This window comes from Pyxicephalus adspersus, chromosome 8, assembly GCF_032062135.1.
Source record: "Pyxicephalus adspersus chromosome 8, UCB_Pads_2.0, whole genome shotgun sequence".
Lineage (NCBI taxonomy): Eukaryota > Metazoa > Chordata > Amphibia > Anura > Pyxicephalidae > Pyxicephalus > Pyxicephalus adspersus.
This window is the reverse complement of record NC_092865.1, coordinates 28065891-28086637: the sequence shown is the minus strand read 5'-3', so window position 1 is coordinate 28086637 and position 20747 is coordinate 28065891. Positions and strand designations below refer to the sequence as shown.

The following is a 20747-nucleotide window of genomic DNA, read 5'->3' as shown; positions in this document are numbered from 1 at the left end:
AAATGATCGCTGATCCATAGGACAAATAGTACACTTTTGAGGAGCAGATATAGCTGGCTGTGTACCAACCGGGGGTTTTATCTTATACTTCACTACACTGCTATTGGGACAGAAATGAAATGCGGTTACACTTTGCTGATTTTAGTCATCAAACATGGCTAGGGTAGATATTCTTTTCCGGTGATTGGGAATTATTTGCAAAGTATAATTACACCACATTTGCTAAACTTTTCTGTTCAAAGAGATTATTCACTTTGCCTCTTCTATAGCTCATATGGAAACACACATAACACCCTCTATTACACTTCCTGTAGGGAGATGTAGACAAGGAAAAGTTGGGGATTCTGTTAACTATCTCGTATGGGTACATCAGAAATTTGAAGAATATGTACACACATAATATAATAATCCAATCAATAAATGATATTTACAAATATAGTTGTCTTAAATATAAATATCAGTTCAGCTGGGAAAATATATGTCTATAGCCTTCCTGCAATCCACCTAAAATTTCACAGACTTTGTACAGGGAAACCTGGAGTACTTAATGTGTTACAGAATGAACCTGATCTTAGAATTTTCATCAATGAAAGCCTTATCAGTATGTCATGGCTGGTCTGGCAAACAAGGTAATAGGCCTCATACATACAGTAGACATATTTATCAGCTAAGAACTGAATGGAATGTCTTTGGTTACAAATCAATATGGGAAATGAGAAATCATTGGAGTGGAACTAATGTCAGGCTCTGTGTATTTAGTTACCTATTGCTAGTTTGAGGTATAAATGTATGCTTTACTGAGACAGATGGCTTAAGTGATTTGGAGGAAGAATTATACAAGTATTTAGGGTATGTTCAGAAATATGTAGACGGATGCTCATTACGCCACTTCTGTGTTTGTGAAGTCACTCCAATAAATGTATTTTTATTTACAGGAATACTGTAAAGGTATGTCACAGTCTGAAAGAATTTAGTCTAAGAACTAAATTACAAATGCTGATAGTTTCCAGAAAACCCAAAGTAACTCATTGGAAGCCAGATTTTATCGTTTTTTTGGCATTAGGCTAAATTTAGTGCACCTTTGGTGCTAGGTCCCTTTAAGGATAAAGAAGAGGGGTATAAGTCTAGAATATGCCAGATAATGGGTCATCTCCTGTTGTTGGGAAGCAGCCTGATTCTAGTGAGATGGGGAGCCTATTATCTACCAGGTGTATTTGACTGACCATTAGTGGCCAAGTTTGGTGCCCATTTGGGAGGGAGCTTAAGATGTAATAAATACTCAGGAAACAAGAATTATGGGACCCTGGACAAAAGAAGGAGATTTTGCGCCCATGGTGTTGGTACCGACTGGCTTAGGGCCTCTGGTTCGTTTACAAGCAATTATAAGGCTACGTACACATTTCACTATCGCTTCCAATGACAAACGACTTAAAGATGAATGAACGAGCGCTGTACATACAGCACTGTTCTATTCTATGGAGAAGGGTGGGGGGAGAACAAAGGAGCCGCACCTCGCTGCGCTCTCCTCCCTTCACTTCCATTTTAGTCGTTCGTCTTCTGTCGTTAATGGGTCTGCCTGGGATCCATGAACGACATCAGACAGCCTCTGTACACGTCAGATTCCCCGTCAAAAATAATCTGACATATGTACATAGCCCTAGTGTTTATAAACAATGGTGTTATAGTGTTATCTAGAAAAGCTGGGGACATCCTAAGCTTTCCAAAGATCCTGTATTAAGGCCCAGTGATGTCACCAGCAAGAAGGAAATAACAGGGGTGTAAGAGCTAGGGTGTAATTTGAGTAGTTAAGTATTTTTGACATTTCTTTTATTTTTTATTGCTTTCACTGAGCACTTTATATAAATAGCTAAAGAGCTGCAAGATTAGGACAGAAAGCATGAAAATAAATCCCTAAAGAGGACACGGACAGAAATAAAATTGCCATTTGAGACAGTGAAATGCAAAACTTCCATTAATTATAAAAGTAGCAAATCGAGATGAAAAGTTGTGATAAATGGGGTAAACTGACATAATATATTTACCCCTTTATAAAGAAGCCCCTAAACCTTCCCCACTCTTTTCACAGCTGACTAGAGTTTCAATTTAAGGTTTTTATAATCTGAATAAATGTCCCTGTTTTATGCACTGCTGATTAGTACAATATATTTTCTATGATTAACTTTGTTACATAACCCAATGTACCTTTCTGTAGCAAAACACCTATTTAGGGGCCTGTGATGTCATGTTCATAGAATGTCACACTATCTAAACCTGTATTTGAATAAGAAGTGAATGTTCTTGTTTTCGATTACAACATTTCAACTCAGGAAATTGTAATCCTGTAAATGGTTGTGAAATTCATGCTAATTTTAACTGCCCTTGGTTTTTTGGATGTTCTGTATTGCCTGTGAAACCAATGAAATCACTTAATGAGGCACCTCGCACATAATCATTTTCGAAGAATGAGGGTAAATAAAGGAGATTTGTGAACCTTTTCCCCACCCTGTCACTGACTCAGTACGAAGGAAGTCTGCATTAATGCTCACAGCAACCTGGAATTGTAATTAGGTCAGATCAATGCTTACGGCTCCCACACAGAGAAAGAAAAAAAAGAATTATTTTGTTACTTACTGGCCTTTCCCAGAAACTGACTGGCTACAAATACACAATGCTGTACTGACAGTGAGGGCTGAGTCAGTGTGAATCTGGCAGTTTTGGGTCTATCATGAATTATCTTTAGCTGCTGTTCATGAGATGAGTCAGCAGTTAGAGACTGACAGTACCAAACTCCCTTAGAGTTGGCGTGGCATGAGCGACTTAAAAGTTGCAAGCTGGCTACTAGAATGATGACCCGTTGATCTGTTCCTGACCACAAATGGTTTACTTCACAAGGGGAGAGTTTTAGTGTAAAGATGTGAGATGACTCATATGATTCGGCTGATAATACCAACAAAAGCAGTGACCTCTAGGCTGATTAGTTGAGGTCACTAAGGGACAACACTTGATCACATTGCTGAGAATGACACTTGAAACCATAGCCATCTTTACAGAAACAAAGAGATCACAAGACCCCAATCATGCCTGTTTAATGTGTATTTATGACCCACTCACAAAGCCATTTAATGGAGTCATGAAAATCCTTAGTAATTATTAACATCTCCAATTGCCACCACTGGGAAGCTTTGGGATCCCATAAAAGTTTGGATTCTACTGGAGGAAGGGGGATAAATACCAAAATATTTGACATTGTGTTGTATTTATTGAGGTGCTAAAATATCTGTTTTTGGGGTATGGTTTGTGACTGATTAACCTGCTTCAGGGTAATGTTGCAATATAGTCCACTAAACAAAGACAGGCAATTGTAGTAATGTGCAGGCAACAATTATGACAATACATGGGCAATGAGAGAACAATTGTTGAAAAACTCAAATAGGAAGTTGTTACAATAACCAGGTAATAATTCAATTGGACAATCATTACTATATCCAGGTAATGGCCAGGTCCTCTCCTCTTCCTGGGCCACTATGTGACTATCTGTCTTTTGCAACCCCTATTTATGTACAGAGCTGCTTAATATGTTAGCGCTATATAAATACTGTTTATTATTAATATTATTATTAATAATATTATTAACGATATTAATAATAATAATAATAATAATAATAATAATTGATAAAATGCACTGCAACACTGCAATACACAGGCAAAAAACTGTGGCTGCAAACAGACTCATGCTGCAACATACAAGTGCAGTCATTGCACTACAGATGCAATCTATTGAATGCAAATAGATATTGAATGCAAATACATTATTCCTCTTCAATGATTTAATTTTAAGGAGTTTTTACAGAACAACTTCAATAATAATGAAACTGTCCTTTAAATGTTTCCTTTACTCTCTTATCTACCTAAACATTCACCTTGAGCCCTGCTTCCCCAGGTACAGTATGTGAGCTTGCTGGGTGTTGCATAGCAAAAATGTCCTGCTCCTACTGCAAATGTGCACCACTTGGTCGGGAAACTTCATAGCTGGTCCATATTTAGAACAGGTCCTGTTCATTTAGAAAAGTACAACTTGATTGGCTGAGTGGTATGTATGAACAGTAGCCTTTTATTTCTTTAAAGGCTGTGCACCAGGGTAGGGCTACACAGTCAAGAATTTGGGAGAAGGTTGGCAGCTGAGGGTGGAAATTTAAAAAGTTTAACTCTAGTAAGAGAAACCATAGATGAATTAAATAATAAAGTCAAATTGCAGACTACCACAATGCTTATAGATACAGGTATTAATGAGTGCTTGTTTTACTGATTTACTATTTGTTCACAATACACAAACTTAGGTGTACATGGTCCCGACACAGGTTTACTCTAAATTAAAAAACAAAACAACAATGTTTAATCTCATAATATTCATATTCAACATCAATTTTTTAACAAAATAAATTTAAGGTCAAAATAAAACTGATCTTTTAATTAACTTTGCATTGTTTAAACTTGCCTTCCTGCACATGTGGGAACTGGGTCACACAATATCCTTTTGTAAGGAATTCTAGAGGTTTCTATTCACAAAAACACAGCTCATCCTCCCCTCTTTACACTGATTGTCAATAATGGCTTTACTGTCGACTGATCATTCTTGAAAGGCAACATATGTCAATTCTGGAAATAAAAGCTGTCACAAAGTGTCACTGCACAATAAGCGATTAACATAGATTGTTGATTCCTTATAAATAGAAACTACTGGTGCAATAAATGAATTCCGGTTTCATAAAATATTTTTTTTAGATAAGGTAAATGCCAAATCTTAACATCAGAGGAAGTTAAATGGATAATTGTGTTATTAATCTAATATTAGAGTGCTGATTATTTTTTAATTTGTATTTTCACATCTTATTTGCTGCTTTTTTTCCACTTTTTATTGATCTAGTGCTGGGAAATAATTTGTTTACATGCTTATCATAAGTGTAAATCATTTTCATATTATTCATTCATAATATTAAAGTTAATACACGACAAACCAACAGGTCCCTGAACTGCCTCCTTCATTGTATATATTCACCCTCTATTTTCCCCCTATTTTGTGTTGGAAACCAGGAGCAAAAGAAAATGATCAGTACTTCGGGGTAAGAGGAGCATTTTAGGCCCTTGCCTTCCTCCGACATGACACATGGATTGTGCTGGATGATTGGCTGCACCCAGTAGGAAAATTGTCCTCTCTCTATTTTCAGCTGAAGAGAGCAACAAATAAGCGGAATAAAATATGAACAACTCAGAAGGGCCTCAGTTAAATGAAATTGTTGGTTTGTCCTGCATCACCAAATCATAAATTTACTGTAAAGTGGTATATATCATAATAAGGTAATTATCAGTGTTGAATAGAGTTCTATTGGAGATAAAAAAAATACTTTTAATCCCTAAAAGGTATTCAAAAAAGAGCTTTAGATAAGAAACCTGCAGATGGTTGTCTTCTAGAACCTATACTTGTAACACTGCTGTGGATGTCAACTGGAAACACCATTAGTATCTAGACTGAAAATTTTGATGTTCCAGTGGTTGAAAGTATCATCTCCACTAGTGTTGTCATTCTTATTTAATGTTTCATTGGTGTAAATGTTCAGATTATCACATTTTATAAGATTTGATATGATTAGATAAATGTAATATCAGAATGAAATGTGTGTCTGTCCTGTGCATACAGTTTGACCCCTGTTCTGTATAAGTTAAAATAAAATTATTCTATACAATAAATGTCTATACTTGATCAGCCAACCAGATTCTGTAAACCTAAGAACACCTTACACATTAGGCACTAGGTAGGGTCTTTGATGCAGTATACCATATTTATGTCAGAATCTTTTTTTTGTACAAGGTCAGGGGGTGGTGTAAACATTACAGAGTTTGGAGTCAGAATTCTTTACACCAAATTTAATAAAGAAAACCAATCATCGTATTCTTACCTGTTCTATCCGGATTTGTGAATTAATTAACTGGTACACTACAGAGTCAGATAGTCCAATATCTTTCAGCAAAAACAGAGTCAGAACTTCATCGTCCTTTAGGATGTCTCTGATTCTTATACCACGCCCTGGGTAGGCAAACATTAGTGATAAGCCATTAAACATGTACAGAACATAAATATTTCAGCTAAAATTATCTTAAGCCTTCCTTATCCTAAAAACCATGAAACTCAACCTTTAAGACCCTTACACCCACCTCTAAATCTAACACTGGCCCTTAACCTGAACTCAATCCAACCTAACCCTAAATCTATTATTCATATTGACTAAAAGAATTCTCTTAATGAATACTTTGCTTTTCTGCAACCTTTACACTGGAAAACCTAGCTAGTTTATTGTGCTAAAAAAAACCCAAAAATTATAGTAACATCAATAACAATATTAATACAACTTAAGGTTAAAGTTTTGGATAGAATGAGGTTAGAACCTTGATTGGGATTTTAACAATGTCTATGTTCCAATTGAATTGCCACCTATATTATTATATACATTAGAATAATAAGTGTCACTGTAAAAGAAAATATACGGCAAATATTTGGCAAAAGGTTTAGTCCTTTCCCACTCCACAAAAAAAATTAAAAAATGTATAGGTTCCACCATATCTTTTAACAAGAAACAAGGACAATTCCCTTTTACAGGGAAAAGGACAGTGATATCTAAGGTTCTAACCCATACCTAATTTAATAATAAATAAAGGATTTAGTCAAATTTATCCTTTTAGTGCCTTTTAATCACAACCAACCATTAAAAGGCACTTTTACATACTCAATGGGCGTGTTTTAGTAAAGCTCTCCAAGTCTGGATTGTTATGGGTGAACTTGGGTGATTTAGTAAACCTTGCTAGTGCTTGGCAATGGTTGTTAATCCTGGGCCAGATCTATTTCAGGTTTGCTTGATCACCCAGGTTCTTCCATGATAGTCTCATAATCTCATAGTTCTCAACTATTTTAACATAGGGCATCCCTTGAAATAATGTTCAAGACTTCAGGGAACCCCTGCTATAATTACTATAGACCTGGGGTTGTCAACCTTTTCAGGTCTGCGGAACACTATCACCGGCTCCCGACCGTGCATGCGCGGTAAGCCGGGTGTCACTCAAAGGGGGAGAAACCCCCAGAGTGACATCATTAGGACAAACACCGCCACTCTCCTATCGCAGATCTGAGCCTGCAATAAGAGAGTGGGCGGGTTTTGTGCAGGGACACAACCCGCCCATTTCTCTGAGCCTGGGAACAGCACGGGGTACGTGGTCCGCGGCTCTGGCCGGTGCTTCCCCCCAGCGGGGTCGTTCTCCTGACCCTGCTCAGGGATGCACCGTCCAGAGCCACAGAACCCTAAAATTTTCTCGCGGACCACTGGTTGGCGAACGCTGCTATAGACACAACTCATAGTACATTGTCTCAGTCATCATTGCAATCTGCTACATTGATGGCCACTGGGGAGGCTGCCATCCTTACAGATAGCCATAAAGATCACTGATATCAGGTATAATTTACCTAAAAGTCACAAATTTCTTACTTCTCAAGGAACCCCCCGCAACCACTCGAGGAGCCCTTGGGTTTCCTTGGAACTCCGGTCTAGAAACACTGATCTATTTTCTCCAGTATTGGAGCTTTAATGTATCAGGCCCATTATGTGATAGTAAACCTTCTGTTAGCTCTTGCTCTACATCACCCTAAATGCTATCACCCTCTACCTTGTAATTTACCTTCTGTTGTCAAAAAAAATTCAGAATGTGTAATAAAAGCACTTTGAGTATGGGAATATTTCATATACATGTAAAATTCCTAATATAAACGAGGTATGCATACATGTCCATGCTATGCCCATGTTATACAAGTGTTGCTTTGACAACAGAAGTCACCCATTATATGATCTGAAATATGTTTTAATTAATAAACCATAGACATAAAATGTTCAAAATGTTATGCAAGGAATTCTGCTACAGAAGACTAATTACAATTGTTTGAAACTTTCAGTTGTCTGGTATTTGCACTTCAACAATATCTTTTAAGGTCCCACTTAACTATGACAGTGACAAATGAGAGAAGCTGTAGCAGAGTGGGTTGAAGATATACAGACATGTGGGTCTGTGTCTTATGTACATTAATGTGAAGTACAGTATTTAAACCTCACTGCTTTTATCCTTTGTTGTTAATGTATGCTGTGCACTTGTACTTAGCAAAGTCTCTAAAATGCCGGCACATTTGCTGGAACATGGAAATTAACTTCAGCTACTGACACAGACTTTGTTATGGAATAGTTTAGATTATTGGTATCTCAGTCTTTTCTGTCTAAGAAATATATAGTAATTTCTATATAAATGAGAAAAAAAACCATTGTGACAATTCTTCAGAAATGGGTTAAGAAAAACTTTTCTGTTGGCATGATTTGCGGAATGTGCACCAGCCAGAAGCACCTAATTAAATATTTACTTTGCTTAGATTTAAACTAGAAAGCAATCTATTTCTTTAAATAAATCAGGATTTTTGGTCGGATTAGAATTTAACAGAGAAAACAATATGCAGCAGGTTAGTTGTGCAGTGGCCACACACTAAATATGTGAAAACTATATTTCAGTGTTAGGGGACATCATATCTTGTCAATAAATAAAGGAATCCTACACTGAGAGAACTAAGGGGAGTCATACATGGCCGTCTCCTGACTGTCTGTCCCGAATCTTAAATCATTCTGTATTATGTATTATGTAATGAGTCATTGGGCCTGACTTAATAAAGCTCTCCAAGGCTGAAGAGGATATACTTTCATCAGTGAAGCTGGGTGATTCAGCAAACCTGGAATGGATTTCTTAAAAGTAATTAGCTATTTGTTAGAAAATGTTTTCAATCCTTGAGGAGATCCATTCTAGGTTGCTGAATCACCAAGATTCACTGATAAAAGTGTATCTTCTCCAGCCTTGGAGAGCTTTTATAAAATCAGGCGGATTGATTCATTACATCTAGGATGTCGGGGTATAGACTTGTGGTGGTCAGTGATTCAGAATACATTAAAATCTTCTGATCAGCACAGCAGTCTAAAGTTAAAGCCTACATATGTCTAAAGTATACATATTCTTTATCCTAACCCACTGAACTCCGACCATCTACCTTTCCAAAGAGACAACTTTAGTGGCCAATAATTGGACAGGAGGTTGACAGGGCTTACTCCTGAGGTCAGAAAAGTCATACCAAGGGTGCTCATGGTAAAGTTTTTTGGCCTACTTAAAATGTAGCCGCAGACAAAATTTTCTTTTTTTGGTTTGAAGGCTGTCATTTTTGTTTTTCAGTTTTTGTCCCTGCTAGGAATATTTACCCTATTTTTCTTGACACTATTGCTACCACTAAATGTAAAAGAAAATAAAAAATTGTGTTATTATTAAAACAGAAAAAAGGTGGGGAAATATCAGTTGGCAAAAAGCATCTTAATCTTGTCTACTTCATCCAAAAGTAAAAAAAAAGAAAAGAATAATAAACTTTATTTTCCTGTTTCATAGGCTAGAAATCATGTTATCAAATCTCAAAGTGAGCAACTATAAGTTTACCTGAAACTTTTCCGGGGTTGGTTCGAAGTGTATCCATGAAATTAGACATTGTATACAGTTCATTCCAAATCCTCCCAAGGTGCTGGATTTCTGGCTTCTCTAAAAGAACATATTGGACATCTTTATAAGCTCTGGCAAGTCTAAGAAGAAGCAAAGAACAAATGGATATTTGTTACGGAAAGAGGCTAAACCAGCAAACTGATAAAGCTTCAGAGACCCGCACTGTCCTGAGGAAACATTGTGCAGGTGCTTCTAGATTAGCAGACGCCAATTCACAGGGCTAAAAATGTGGTGTTAGCTAAATTATCTTGTGACGAAAAAAATAATAAAGACATCCTTTGAGAATGGTAATTATTTCTTGAAATGTTTCAATCAGTCAGTTCAGATCCCTGAATTTACTGAACTTTCGCAAAATGTGAAAGAATGTTTTAAAGGAATAGTATAGTCAGTCATATGACTAGGGGCAAATGAGGGAAAGGAGGGCGAGCTGCACCAGGTGACACGGAGGGCTGGATTTCTGCAAAGGCTGCATAGGCCATGGACTGGGGTGCCATAGACAGAGACATAGATGAAGGTCACTGATGGGAGGGATGGGAAGTCCACCACTGGTGTGGTGTCCCTACCAAATGTGTCATCGCCATGACACTACAGAAATATTTCCGGTTGTCTCTATGTATATTTTCAGTTGTGGCAAAAAAATACATCTTTACACACATTTATGTTTGCATTAGCCCATCTCTGGTTGTATAAGTATGGTTCTGTCTTTCTGTATATTTCCCGTTGAATCAATGTAGAAAGTCAAACCTATACTTTTGGGTCACTCACTCCCTATTTGTAGCCCCCAAATGATTTGAAAATTTAAATGTAAATTTGAAGGTTCTATTATTAAGTCAAAAGGTAATAATTGCATTTATAACTAATGAGTTACCATCATGTTTCAGGATTTTCTGGAATTTAAGTGCACAGCCAAAACCATTTTTTGTCTTCTAGTGTGGAAGAGTAATCTCCCTTTAGGTTTTTTCCTGCTGTGTGTGTACTTGTTTGCTTGAAGCACCCCCTCCATTTGTCTTGGTAACTGTTATCAACTACACAAAGTGGTGGAAAAAATATAAAATTGTACAATTGTCACCAGAGCAAGAAGTGGTGGTAAATCTTCAGAGAAAGAAAAGTAAATTGTACTGGCTATTCAAGATTCAATTCTCCATTTAGATTGACTGTCCAGTTCTCCTAAATTTGGAGAGATTTCAGCTAAATCCCTGCTCAGTCTCCAAGTAAAGAAGTTAAAGGGAAAATGTCCCCAACAGGGTCAAAAATTAGGCTGACAGGGTTAATTACAAGAGTAATAAAAAATGTTTTGGGGCTGGCGCTAAGAACTCTATTCTTGTACCATTGGAGAATCTGTTCCACATTGTCTCTCTCATTAACCTGACTAAATCTTCCCAGTTCCATTAAAACAACTTCAATTAAATGTTTAGGCTATACATTTACTTTCCATACGTGAGGCCCTCAGTAGATCTTAAAAAAAAACTAAAAACTTTAGGATTAGTCACACTCATTTTGGCCAGGTATTGCTTCCCTACACCATTCTATTATTTCATGCTTGTATTTCATATATATATCTATAAAACAATCCTTCTAGTGATGGTCTTCTATCAAAAAATGTGAATGACATCCTTGCTTGGTTTTACAAACTGTGATATGATTAATTTAGAAGCCAGTACACACACAACCATTATATTTGAACTGGATCAACCTAAAAACAAATGATTCTTATTATTATTAGGTAAGAATGCCATTAAAACTATAATGTCTCTTCAAGGCCAAATAAGTCTATCTATGCATTATGTTTTCTAATTTACGTACATGGGAATATGTAATGAATAAGGGTATTATTTATAAATAAAGAGCAGCTATTGTTTAGCTCCTTATGTGAGATACAATTGAGTATACCCTAACAAAGAACAAAGGTGACTGGCCTGGAAAAGTTAGCCAAAGTTCTTCCCAAGATTAGTGGACCAGTAGGGTTAATCACATCAATCACAAAATGAATATTGATTTGTGAGCTAACAACTTGTGAGCTTGCCATAATTTACCAGATTGTGCAATAATCACCTTCTGTTTACGGAAACCTAAAAGTTCAAACAACCAGGCAGATCTCCAAATACTACTGATTTTTTTACACTCGTCAATATAATTAATGATACTTTGGTCTCTGCATTCTAAATAGATCACAATTAGGAATAAGGTTCCTGTTGCCCAAAGTTCAGTTTGTGCTGATATTTAGGTGTTCATCACTTGCCAAATTGTGGGTTGGTGAGCACTTTCACAAGTGGTGACCTTTAAAGTGTTTTTTATAATAGCAACCAGCTCCTAGCCTTTTGGCTACCTTGTAAACTTAATTCTGAATGGTGATTGCCATTAAGAATACTCCATGATATTTATCTTAGCTAAAGTTTCCTGAATGAGCTTGTGAAATTAACTTTTCAACTAACCAGTAGCGAAAAGAACTTGTGCAGGTTTGACAATCACCAATCTCAATAAGAGACCATGTTTACATGAACATGTAACATCTTAAGTATTGGGGAAAATTTACCAAGATATAAGACTGTATAATTAGGAATGACAAAATATTATCACATAAATGTTTGCAATCATGAAAATGCACAGTATTTGGCACATTGCACTAAAAGCAAGCTCTAGTAGTGAAACTGGAATGGAAGCGTCTATTCTGAATAGGTAATATCCTTCAACATTTAATAACATATAAGAACAAGTCTTCCCTTGTGCAATGACACATATGAAACACATAACATATCTCTAGTTATGGTAACAAAATACTTCCTTAGTTTCACTGATTCACCTGAAAGATCAGTAGGGAACTGACAACAATATCTAGACATTTTAATTAAATAATGTCTTCAATGAGCGCTGGACAGGGCTGGAATCCCTGAATAAACTGAGTGGGGGACATATCCCAAATACAGGTCATGATAAAGAGTATTAAGTGTCTACCATTGATTACTTAATATCCTTGCTTATCTGTTAGAATATTATCCATATGCACATAGGATACAGGATGCTTGGAGAAAAAAAACACAGAAAGCTGGCAGTGACTGGGACTATATTAGACACCACAACACCTATTTTCTTATCACCCATGTCACATATCCTGTAGCAGGCAGCTACTGCTAACAAAAAGGTTTTTGTTTTGAAGGGATTTATCCACCTCTGTTTGCTGTCTGCAGCTTTTTCACCTGTCTAGCATTTAGAATTAAAGGTCTGTGTCCTGTCACTTGCTGACCCCATTACGACAAAAGCATCATTAACATTTTTTTATGTTTCCTGTTTGTATATTAATAAAGAGCATTGCATGCCTGTGTAAATGCTGGATGAAAAATCGAAATTTTCCCTAAAAAGATAGCATGCTGTAATGTAATTTAGATAATCAGCAGAAAAGCAACCAGTTGCTCATCCTATCCCAGATCATTCGTTTGTATTCATTTATAAGGCCCACTAATGAGATTGTAGATCATCCTATGTTATGTTGAGGCTTGAAAAGTTCTACCTTAGCAGCCATTGTTTTGGGGTTGCCCTAAGTAGGTGCACACCTATAAACAAATATACAATCATATTAAGGCAACCAGTGTGCTAAAAATAAAAACATGTTAGCAGATTTGCCAAAAACATTATCATTTAGTTTAATGCACGCATTACAATTTTGCATTAGTCAGATTTAACCACCTAAAGGAACAGAAACAGCTAAAACAGGTCAAATGTAGGTCTGCAACATATTTGAATTATTCTCAGAAGTATTGCAAATCAATGTCAAAAGCACGCTACATTTGCTTCTCCACACACTTGCTTAGAAAGTAGTACTCTGAGGCTTTTACAGCATGGCCTACCAATTTCATGCAGCAAGATAAAAACGATCCCCTATTTAATGTACAGTGCTGCATAATATGTTGGCACTATATAAATCCTGTTTATTATTATTATTATTATTAATAATAATAATAATAATAATATTAATCCATGTATATCAGGTGGCCAATGTTTCTGCTTGGTTGCAGGTGGTCCAATCTGTAACAAATCTGGCATATAGGCTATTTTTGGCCATTTTGGAAATGTATCTTGCTGACCTTTTAGCTGCAAAGCCCAACATGCCACCCTGACCCATTTTCTTAACATTGACAATACAATGTTCAGGGGCTTTGCAATAAACTCAAAAAAATTTGGAGAAAACACATTTCTCATTTTTCCTATCCCTACCTGCATGTGCATCCAAAGCAAGTGCCAAATGGCCATGTAATTGGGAGTCAATAGGTAATTATATGAAACATGAACCTTCCACCATCAGGATGTTATCCAAGTAAATATGTTTTGGCCAGTAAGGTTGGGTATACCAAAGGTAGCAAGATCTGAAATGAAGTCCCCTTGTGATTAATCTTTATTTGCATACATTTAACCCTCATAAAGTTTATTAAAGTGTATTTTTTTTACTATTATTCTACTAGTGTTCTGTGTTGGTGATGTGTGAAAGGTTAGAGTTTTGCTGAACTAGACACTTACATGGAGATATTTACAATCAGGGGTGTAATCATAAAAAAATAAAGAGGGGGCATGGTACTATACATGGTGAGTGCGCATGCACATCATTGTTATGTAAATGTGTCCGCCCCACTACACCCTGCCTATATGTGACTTAAAGGGTGAGAAACTTCCCCCGGAGTGGCGCCAGGATATCGGAACCCACCAACTCTCCACTCTGAGCATGTGATGAGAGAGTGGGCGGGTTGTGTTCAGAGAGAAAACCCGCCCACCTCCCCGAGCCTGCAATTCCATATGGGAGACATGGTCCGCGGCTCTAACGGGGGTACCCCCCAGCGGTGTGGGGGGGGGCCCAGACAAGCCAGGGACACACAGCACAAAATAATTCTTTGCAAAATAGGAGTGGGCACGCGTGCCCACTCCCTAAAGAATCAAGGGCATGCTGTTCCCACCTGTACCCACCCCATAACACTCCTTTTTACAATGCCATCCATTTTCTTTCTTGGTAATGGATAAACTACATTGTTAGTAAATTTCTGATTCCTTCTGTAAAGACTAAACACAGGTGCCTCAAAATTCCCCTACCCCCATACTCCTGCCATACATTTTTTATGGTATTTACTATGACTCAAGTTTTTCAAAGAATGCGGGAGAATGTTTCACCTGTGGATGAACTTTTTCCTTGACGTGAAAACGTATAGCTAAGTATGAAGAATCACCAACAAATGCCATGTCTCAAGAGATATCAGTAGAATGTAAATATATTGCCATCAGGGCTAATCGCTTAATACAGGCATGACTGCTTACATGGAATTGTTGTAGTTTGAAACCACGCCAGGAGACTCTCCACGTGTAGGGCTTCGAAAACAAGGGTTATTGGTATTGCAGAAAATTCCTTGTAACCATGGCAACATCCCTGCGGAGGGCATCGCCTTGTTTGGAAAATGGCCTATGTAAATAGATAAAAAAATAAAATGGGAGGAAAAGAATTAAAATTTAACGTTTAAAATAACGCTTGTCAAAACATCAGAAGTCTACATGCTACATTCCTTTAGGTTGCCTGTGAAGCTTTTTTTCCCCTCTTTCTTATGTCTGGATTTTATCTGTTAGAAGGTATGCATGTATTAAACCAATGCCGTCCAGGGGCAAATTATGACGTCCTATTCTCCTCAATGACTGGTGGAAAAGTTTCTACTCCTGATAAGATAATAGTGTTTTAAACAAATATAAATAATTGTCTGCTATAAAGGTAACCGTAGGCTTGTAGAGGTAAAATAAAGACTGACAATAAATCAAGTCATAAAATATACATTCTGGTATATGTTATCAGCTGTCTAATATTACAGAGCCAGCTCACTAAACATGGCCATATTAAGTAAATGCATAAGGTTATTTTTGCAACCTTGTTCAGCTGATTAAGGGAATAAAAAAATTACACAGAGAAGTTATGTTGAGCATGCTAAATCAAGATGCCACATCCCAAATAAATACCATTGAAAAAAAAAGACTAAGAAGACTGAAGGCAGGTCTAAATAATCACTAATTAAATGTGGGACTATGAAACAACACCTAAATAATAAAAACATAAAATGTTATTGCTACAAAAACAATAAAATTCAAATTACCGTTCACAAAAAAGTACAAAGCACATAAGGTACAAAGTGGTTGGGTAATGTTTTTTAAGACGGTAGAATTGTCATGACCAGGGTAGCTCGGACCTTCTTGCCCATCCTTTACCACCACTCTCAGAACCTCCGCCTCCCCCCAAGCCCCCCACCAGTTTACCATTCCCCCACCATTAAATACTGAGAGACCAATCTTGTATTTAAATTGGCTGGCAAGCAATAAATACCAAACCAATTAATAAATTAACCATTCAAGTAATAAACAAACAAATATCCAAAAATAAATAAATGACAAAATAAATAAATACATTTTACACTTTTGATATGCAAGCATACATTAGCATAACATAATACTCCATTATTATTATAATTATTACTAAACCGGGATTATATAACGCCAACATAATAAATTGAATATAACTAACCAACAACCTAATTCCCCCCTTTTAATAATACATAACCATAACAACAATATCCATAATGTTATCAAACTCCAAACTCCCAGTTATACACCCAAACAACCAGGCTGCAGGTCTCAGAAGGCAAAATACATACCTAACAGGAATTTAACTCATCCAACATCTCCACCTTGGCCCCTAGCCGCCCAGCACTACTTCAGGAGCCATAAACATCGGTTCACCATAAAGGGGGAGAACCCACCAAAGAGGACCCCCCCCTGCCAAAATCAACCACTTTTCCAATGCACTGGATCCTTGCCTGCTGAAACTCCAACCACTAAAACAAACTAAACTTACAAATTATAACCATAAAAGAAGGAGTGGGTGGGCGGGAAACTTTATTTTCCAAAAGAGGGCCTCCCACTTCCGTCTAGCCCCTTTAACTCATCCTATTCCTAAACCCCTCCTTTCTCACGCTCCACCCTAGCACAGCCTCCTCTAGCCTTACTACATTTTAATAACCCTTAACACACCTGGGCCAGGCCTCACATCCTGTCATATAGGCCCTGCACCTAATTTCTTATGGCTACAGGCCTCTCCAAGCATATACTATGTTTTTTTTATGTAACAAAGGGTGGTTCTCTGTAATGAGCCAACAGTTCCTTCTTATGTTGTTGATTTTTCAACACATACTTTTTTTTAATTTCTCAAGGATGCACTAAGTGGTCTTATTGAGATGAATCTCTCTCTGGAAAAAGCTGTTTTTTACTATGAAAAAGAAATGAGAATTTACCAAAACATATGTGCTGAAACATCATTTTCATCTAAGAACTGTTGGTTCATTTAAAGTGGACCACCATTTATTACATAAAAAAAAACTTGGTCAATGTTTTGACAATCCTGTCATCTTAAACCACATTATCCAACCACTCTATGGGAAAAACACTTATCTATAACGTGCTTTGTACTTTTATATGAATGTTAATTAGAACTTTAATGTTTTTGTATTAATTATTTTTTTTCAAAAATTATTTTTTATATGGTGAGTTACTATAGTGATTCTCTGGACCTGCCTTCGGTGCAAGTCTTTTTAGTTTTATTTTCACCTTTTTTTGGACTTATGTACTTTCATGATGTTTTATTTTTTAATTTGCCTGTAGTAATCAAAATAAGGAGGCTTATGATCAGGTTGTCTAAAAAAGACCAAAAAGTGCTTTGCAATAAACAAATACATCAAAGTCATATGTAGTCTGGTCATAGGAGCCAGGAATAGTTTACAGACAGTTAGATGCGTCTGCTAAGAGTTTAGTGAATTCACTATTTTATGGCCTATGTTAATGGTCTTGGACTTGTGTTGAGGACAACAATTTGACATCATATTAGGATGCTTCAGAGGTCAGTTAAAGTATATCGGCAAGTGCATTTGTCCTTCAGTTGACCCCCCCTCTGGCCTGCATTTTCACAGACTGGTATGGGGATTTAAAACCCACTTGAGGCAAACAAAAGCCCATATAAAGCCCATAATATATTTAAGCAAACAAACCAGATGCCCATATAAAGTTACTTTCCTTTATCCTCCTATCCTCTAGGAGTTCTAATGATGGTTAATTAGCCATTAACCTTATAACACTGTTTAGGTTCATGCATGCAAGAGTTTAGGATGTTTTCATTATGACTTTGCACACTTTTATAGTGGATTTGGCATTTCTTTATCATGACTTCACATGTTACAATACCATTACAATGCAATCAAATTGACTTCAATTGAGGAAATAAAGCACAACATTTATTGACTTTAGAGGTCCAAGGTACTCTAGTCTTGGAAATGTATGAAGGTCACTGAAAGTTTAAGCCAGTACCAGTTGTTGGTATCAATGTATGATTGGCCAATATCCTTGTATTAACCATGAAGGTGCACTAATAATTTAAATGTTAGTGTATACAGACTCTTTTCAGTTAAAGGAGACCTTTACTGAGAAATATGTGCACTGCCATTGCTGATCTCTGAAAATGTTTATTTCCTGTCTTTGTGTTTAATAATGATTCACAAGCATGAAGCCAGTATGTCTCTGAGATCATACTTGTTCCAGGTCAGTGTTTTGACCTTTTTGGGCTATTGTATCAACATGACAGCCGGGCCACCTACATTTTCAGGAGAGATCAGCAATGGTTGCCTATATTTCCATTTCTCTGGTAAGGTTGGATAGGGAGATTGCTTACCCAGTACATATATTGATGACTATTCTTTGACATATTTTACACATATATTTAAAAAAAACTTACATTCATGTTGGCCATAGAGTGGATTTGCATTTCTTAGCCACACCAGGACAAGGATCAATGACAAAGGCCAGAAAAGTTCCACAACAAAGCGAAGCTGGTCACATAAATGGTTAAAAGATACAATAAAAAAATCACATTAAGTAAAAGAGAGCTAAAGTGCAAACAATGGCTATAACAACAAAACACAATGGAAAAATAATGAAAACAGCAGATCAGTTATGAAAGTTTAATGCACATTTTGGCTGGAGCTTCACATTGAGCATTATGCATGAGGATATGCTATGGTGCCCTGAACTACCCCTAGACAAAAATAAAGAAACATTAGCTTCACATAAGACAATTGACATGGCACACATGGAATCTGTCTGTCTGCAGTGAATAATGGTTACTATAGGAAGAGGAACGTGTAAGGTATGTGACATGTCTGGCACTTCACATTCTCACCTCATCTTGAGCTGTATAAATATCAAGAGGCATTTAAATGAAATTCCAAATATGTTAACTCTATCTAAATGACATTTAAAGGAAATATAAAGTCATCAATAATTTAAACAACACACTTGCCAGAAAAGGTGTTTACCCAAAGCAAATAGACACAATCTATCTTCCCTTATTCTTGTGCATAAAAATATATATATTAAATATTATATATTTTATTATCAGACAATCAATTTGATGTTAAAAAAAATAAAAAAATTATGCGGGCAGAATAATAATTAAACAAATTAAATGGGCAAGGTGTTTTTTGTCATCTGGTTAACCATCATGTTGAAATCTGTTACAGCACTTGGCATATTTTCATTTCAAGTGACTGAGCAAATACATTATTAGCGAAGTAAAAAAAAGAATATTACATTAACAAAGTTCTGATTTCTAGCACACTATCCAAATCTGGAAGGACCCCCCTCCCCTTCCCAAAACTGGTACCAGACAGTCCAGTAATTACTGATAACAGTCCTGATTTTAAGCAACACTTTGAATTATAGGATCTTTCTTATCCTGAAAAGATATGATGTTCATTGTAAAATCTACAAGCATATGCAAAGTGCCACTTATCAAATTTAAATGATACCTTTTGGCGCTTCCTGAGTGTCCAGTTCTTCCACAGCAGTAATTTCACCTTGGCATTGAACCTCATCCTTCTGCAGCTAGAACGCCTGCAATCTGCAAAATAAATATACTCATATATACCCATGCAGATATTTGTATAGACCAACCAACAATAAACCATCCAACAATCTGTAGTTGTATCGATGTACTATATAAATTTAGAGTGAAAGAGGAAAATATAAACCAATTGCTCATTACCCTGCTATCTCTGGCTCTTCGGTTTTTAAATACAGACATGGGTAATAACTCAACTTATTACTATGGCAGTTTAAGTGGTTGTAAATGCAAAGTTTTTAGATCTTCAATACATGCATCTTTTTAAAGCCACACATCAATATTTTTACCACTAAAACAATTACATCGCTACATTTCCTGGTTATTGTATTAGTGAGATTTTTATGCAGTGTTTTCCCACAGTTAATGTGCCAATTGTTTCACAGCACGACACAATTTGTTGGTCATTGCATGTTATGGAAATCCAATAAGGAAGACTATAACACCATCATTAGTTCTTCTTTTTAACATTGCAGCAAGATACACAATCTCTAAAAATCTTATATACATTTTATGTTAATGCAGCTTAAAACTGGACATTTTAAAATCTACATTTTCATTAAATTAATACTCAGTGATCCTGCCATGAAGTTCCTCATTAGGAACTTTGTATTTTTGCTTTCAGTGGAGGGTGAATGGTTTGCAGCCATGTCAATGCAAAATGCTGCGGTGTTTTTTGCTTGTGCACATTGGTTTCAGCAGTGAAATACAGCAGCTGTATAAGCATATACATGACAATTTGCCCCTATGTAGGATGACTATGAATAAATTCTCATTTTGATCCTCTTATGGCCCTTAGGTGTTGGACAGCATCTACATATAATATATATTATCATTCATTCATGCTTAATTTAAAATTGCCCCATTAATGCTAAAACGTCAAAATAAGAAAAACTAAATCCATTCCCACTCCAATCAGTAAAGCTGAGTTCATTTATTCTCTTGTCAAGAGCACACTTGAACTTGTGGCTCGATGTTTGAAGAAGCTGAGCCTTTCTGTGATGTAATAAATCATGCAATGCTATTATATGTGTTGGAGTGAAACAATATTAAAATTGGTCAACATAATTAAAATTTCCAATGTTGGCCTGACACGGTTCCTGAACAGGTTATATAATAAGCCCATCACTGAGAACACTGCTTGGGCAAACTATGGAGAGTTAGGTATTTCTCC

General features: G+C 36.5%; 1 protein-coding gene across 5 annotated transcripts in view; it reads right to left on the bottom strand.

Moving 5' to 3' along the window:
• Window positions 1-20747, bottom strand: part of ABCA4 (ATP binding cassette subfamily A member 4) — a 122193-nt gene that overhangs the window by 83995 nt on the left and 17451 nt on the right. For all 5 annotated transcript variants that reach the window (XR_011921922.1, XM_072419855.1, XM_072419856.1 and 2 more), the window contains exons 2-6: window positions 19482-19573; window positions 18410-18503; window positions 14911-15052; window positions 9556-9695; window positions 5955-6082 (exon numbers count right to left, since the gene is read on the bottom strand). Coding sequence is in view for 4 of the 5 variants with exons in the window: in XM_072419855.1 (XP_072275956.1) it covers window positions 5955-6082; window positions 9556-9695; window positions 14911-15052; window positions 18410-18503; window positions 19482-19547 (570 nt within the window). In the remaining variant the exon portion in view is untranslated. The remainder of the gene's footprint in view (window positions 1-5954; window positions 6083-9555; window positions 9696-14910; window positions 15053-18409; window positions 18504-19481; window positions 19574-20747) is intronic.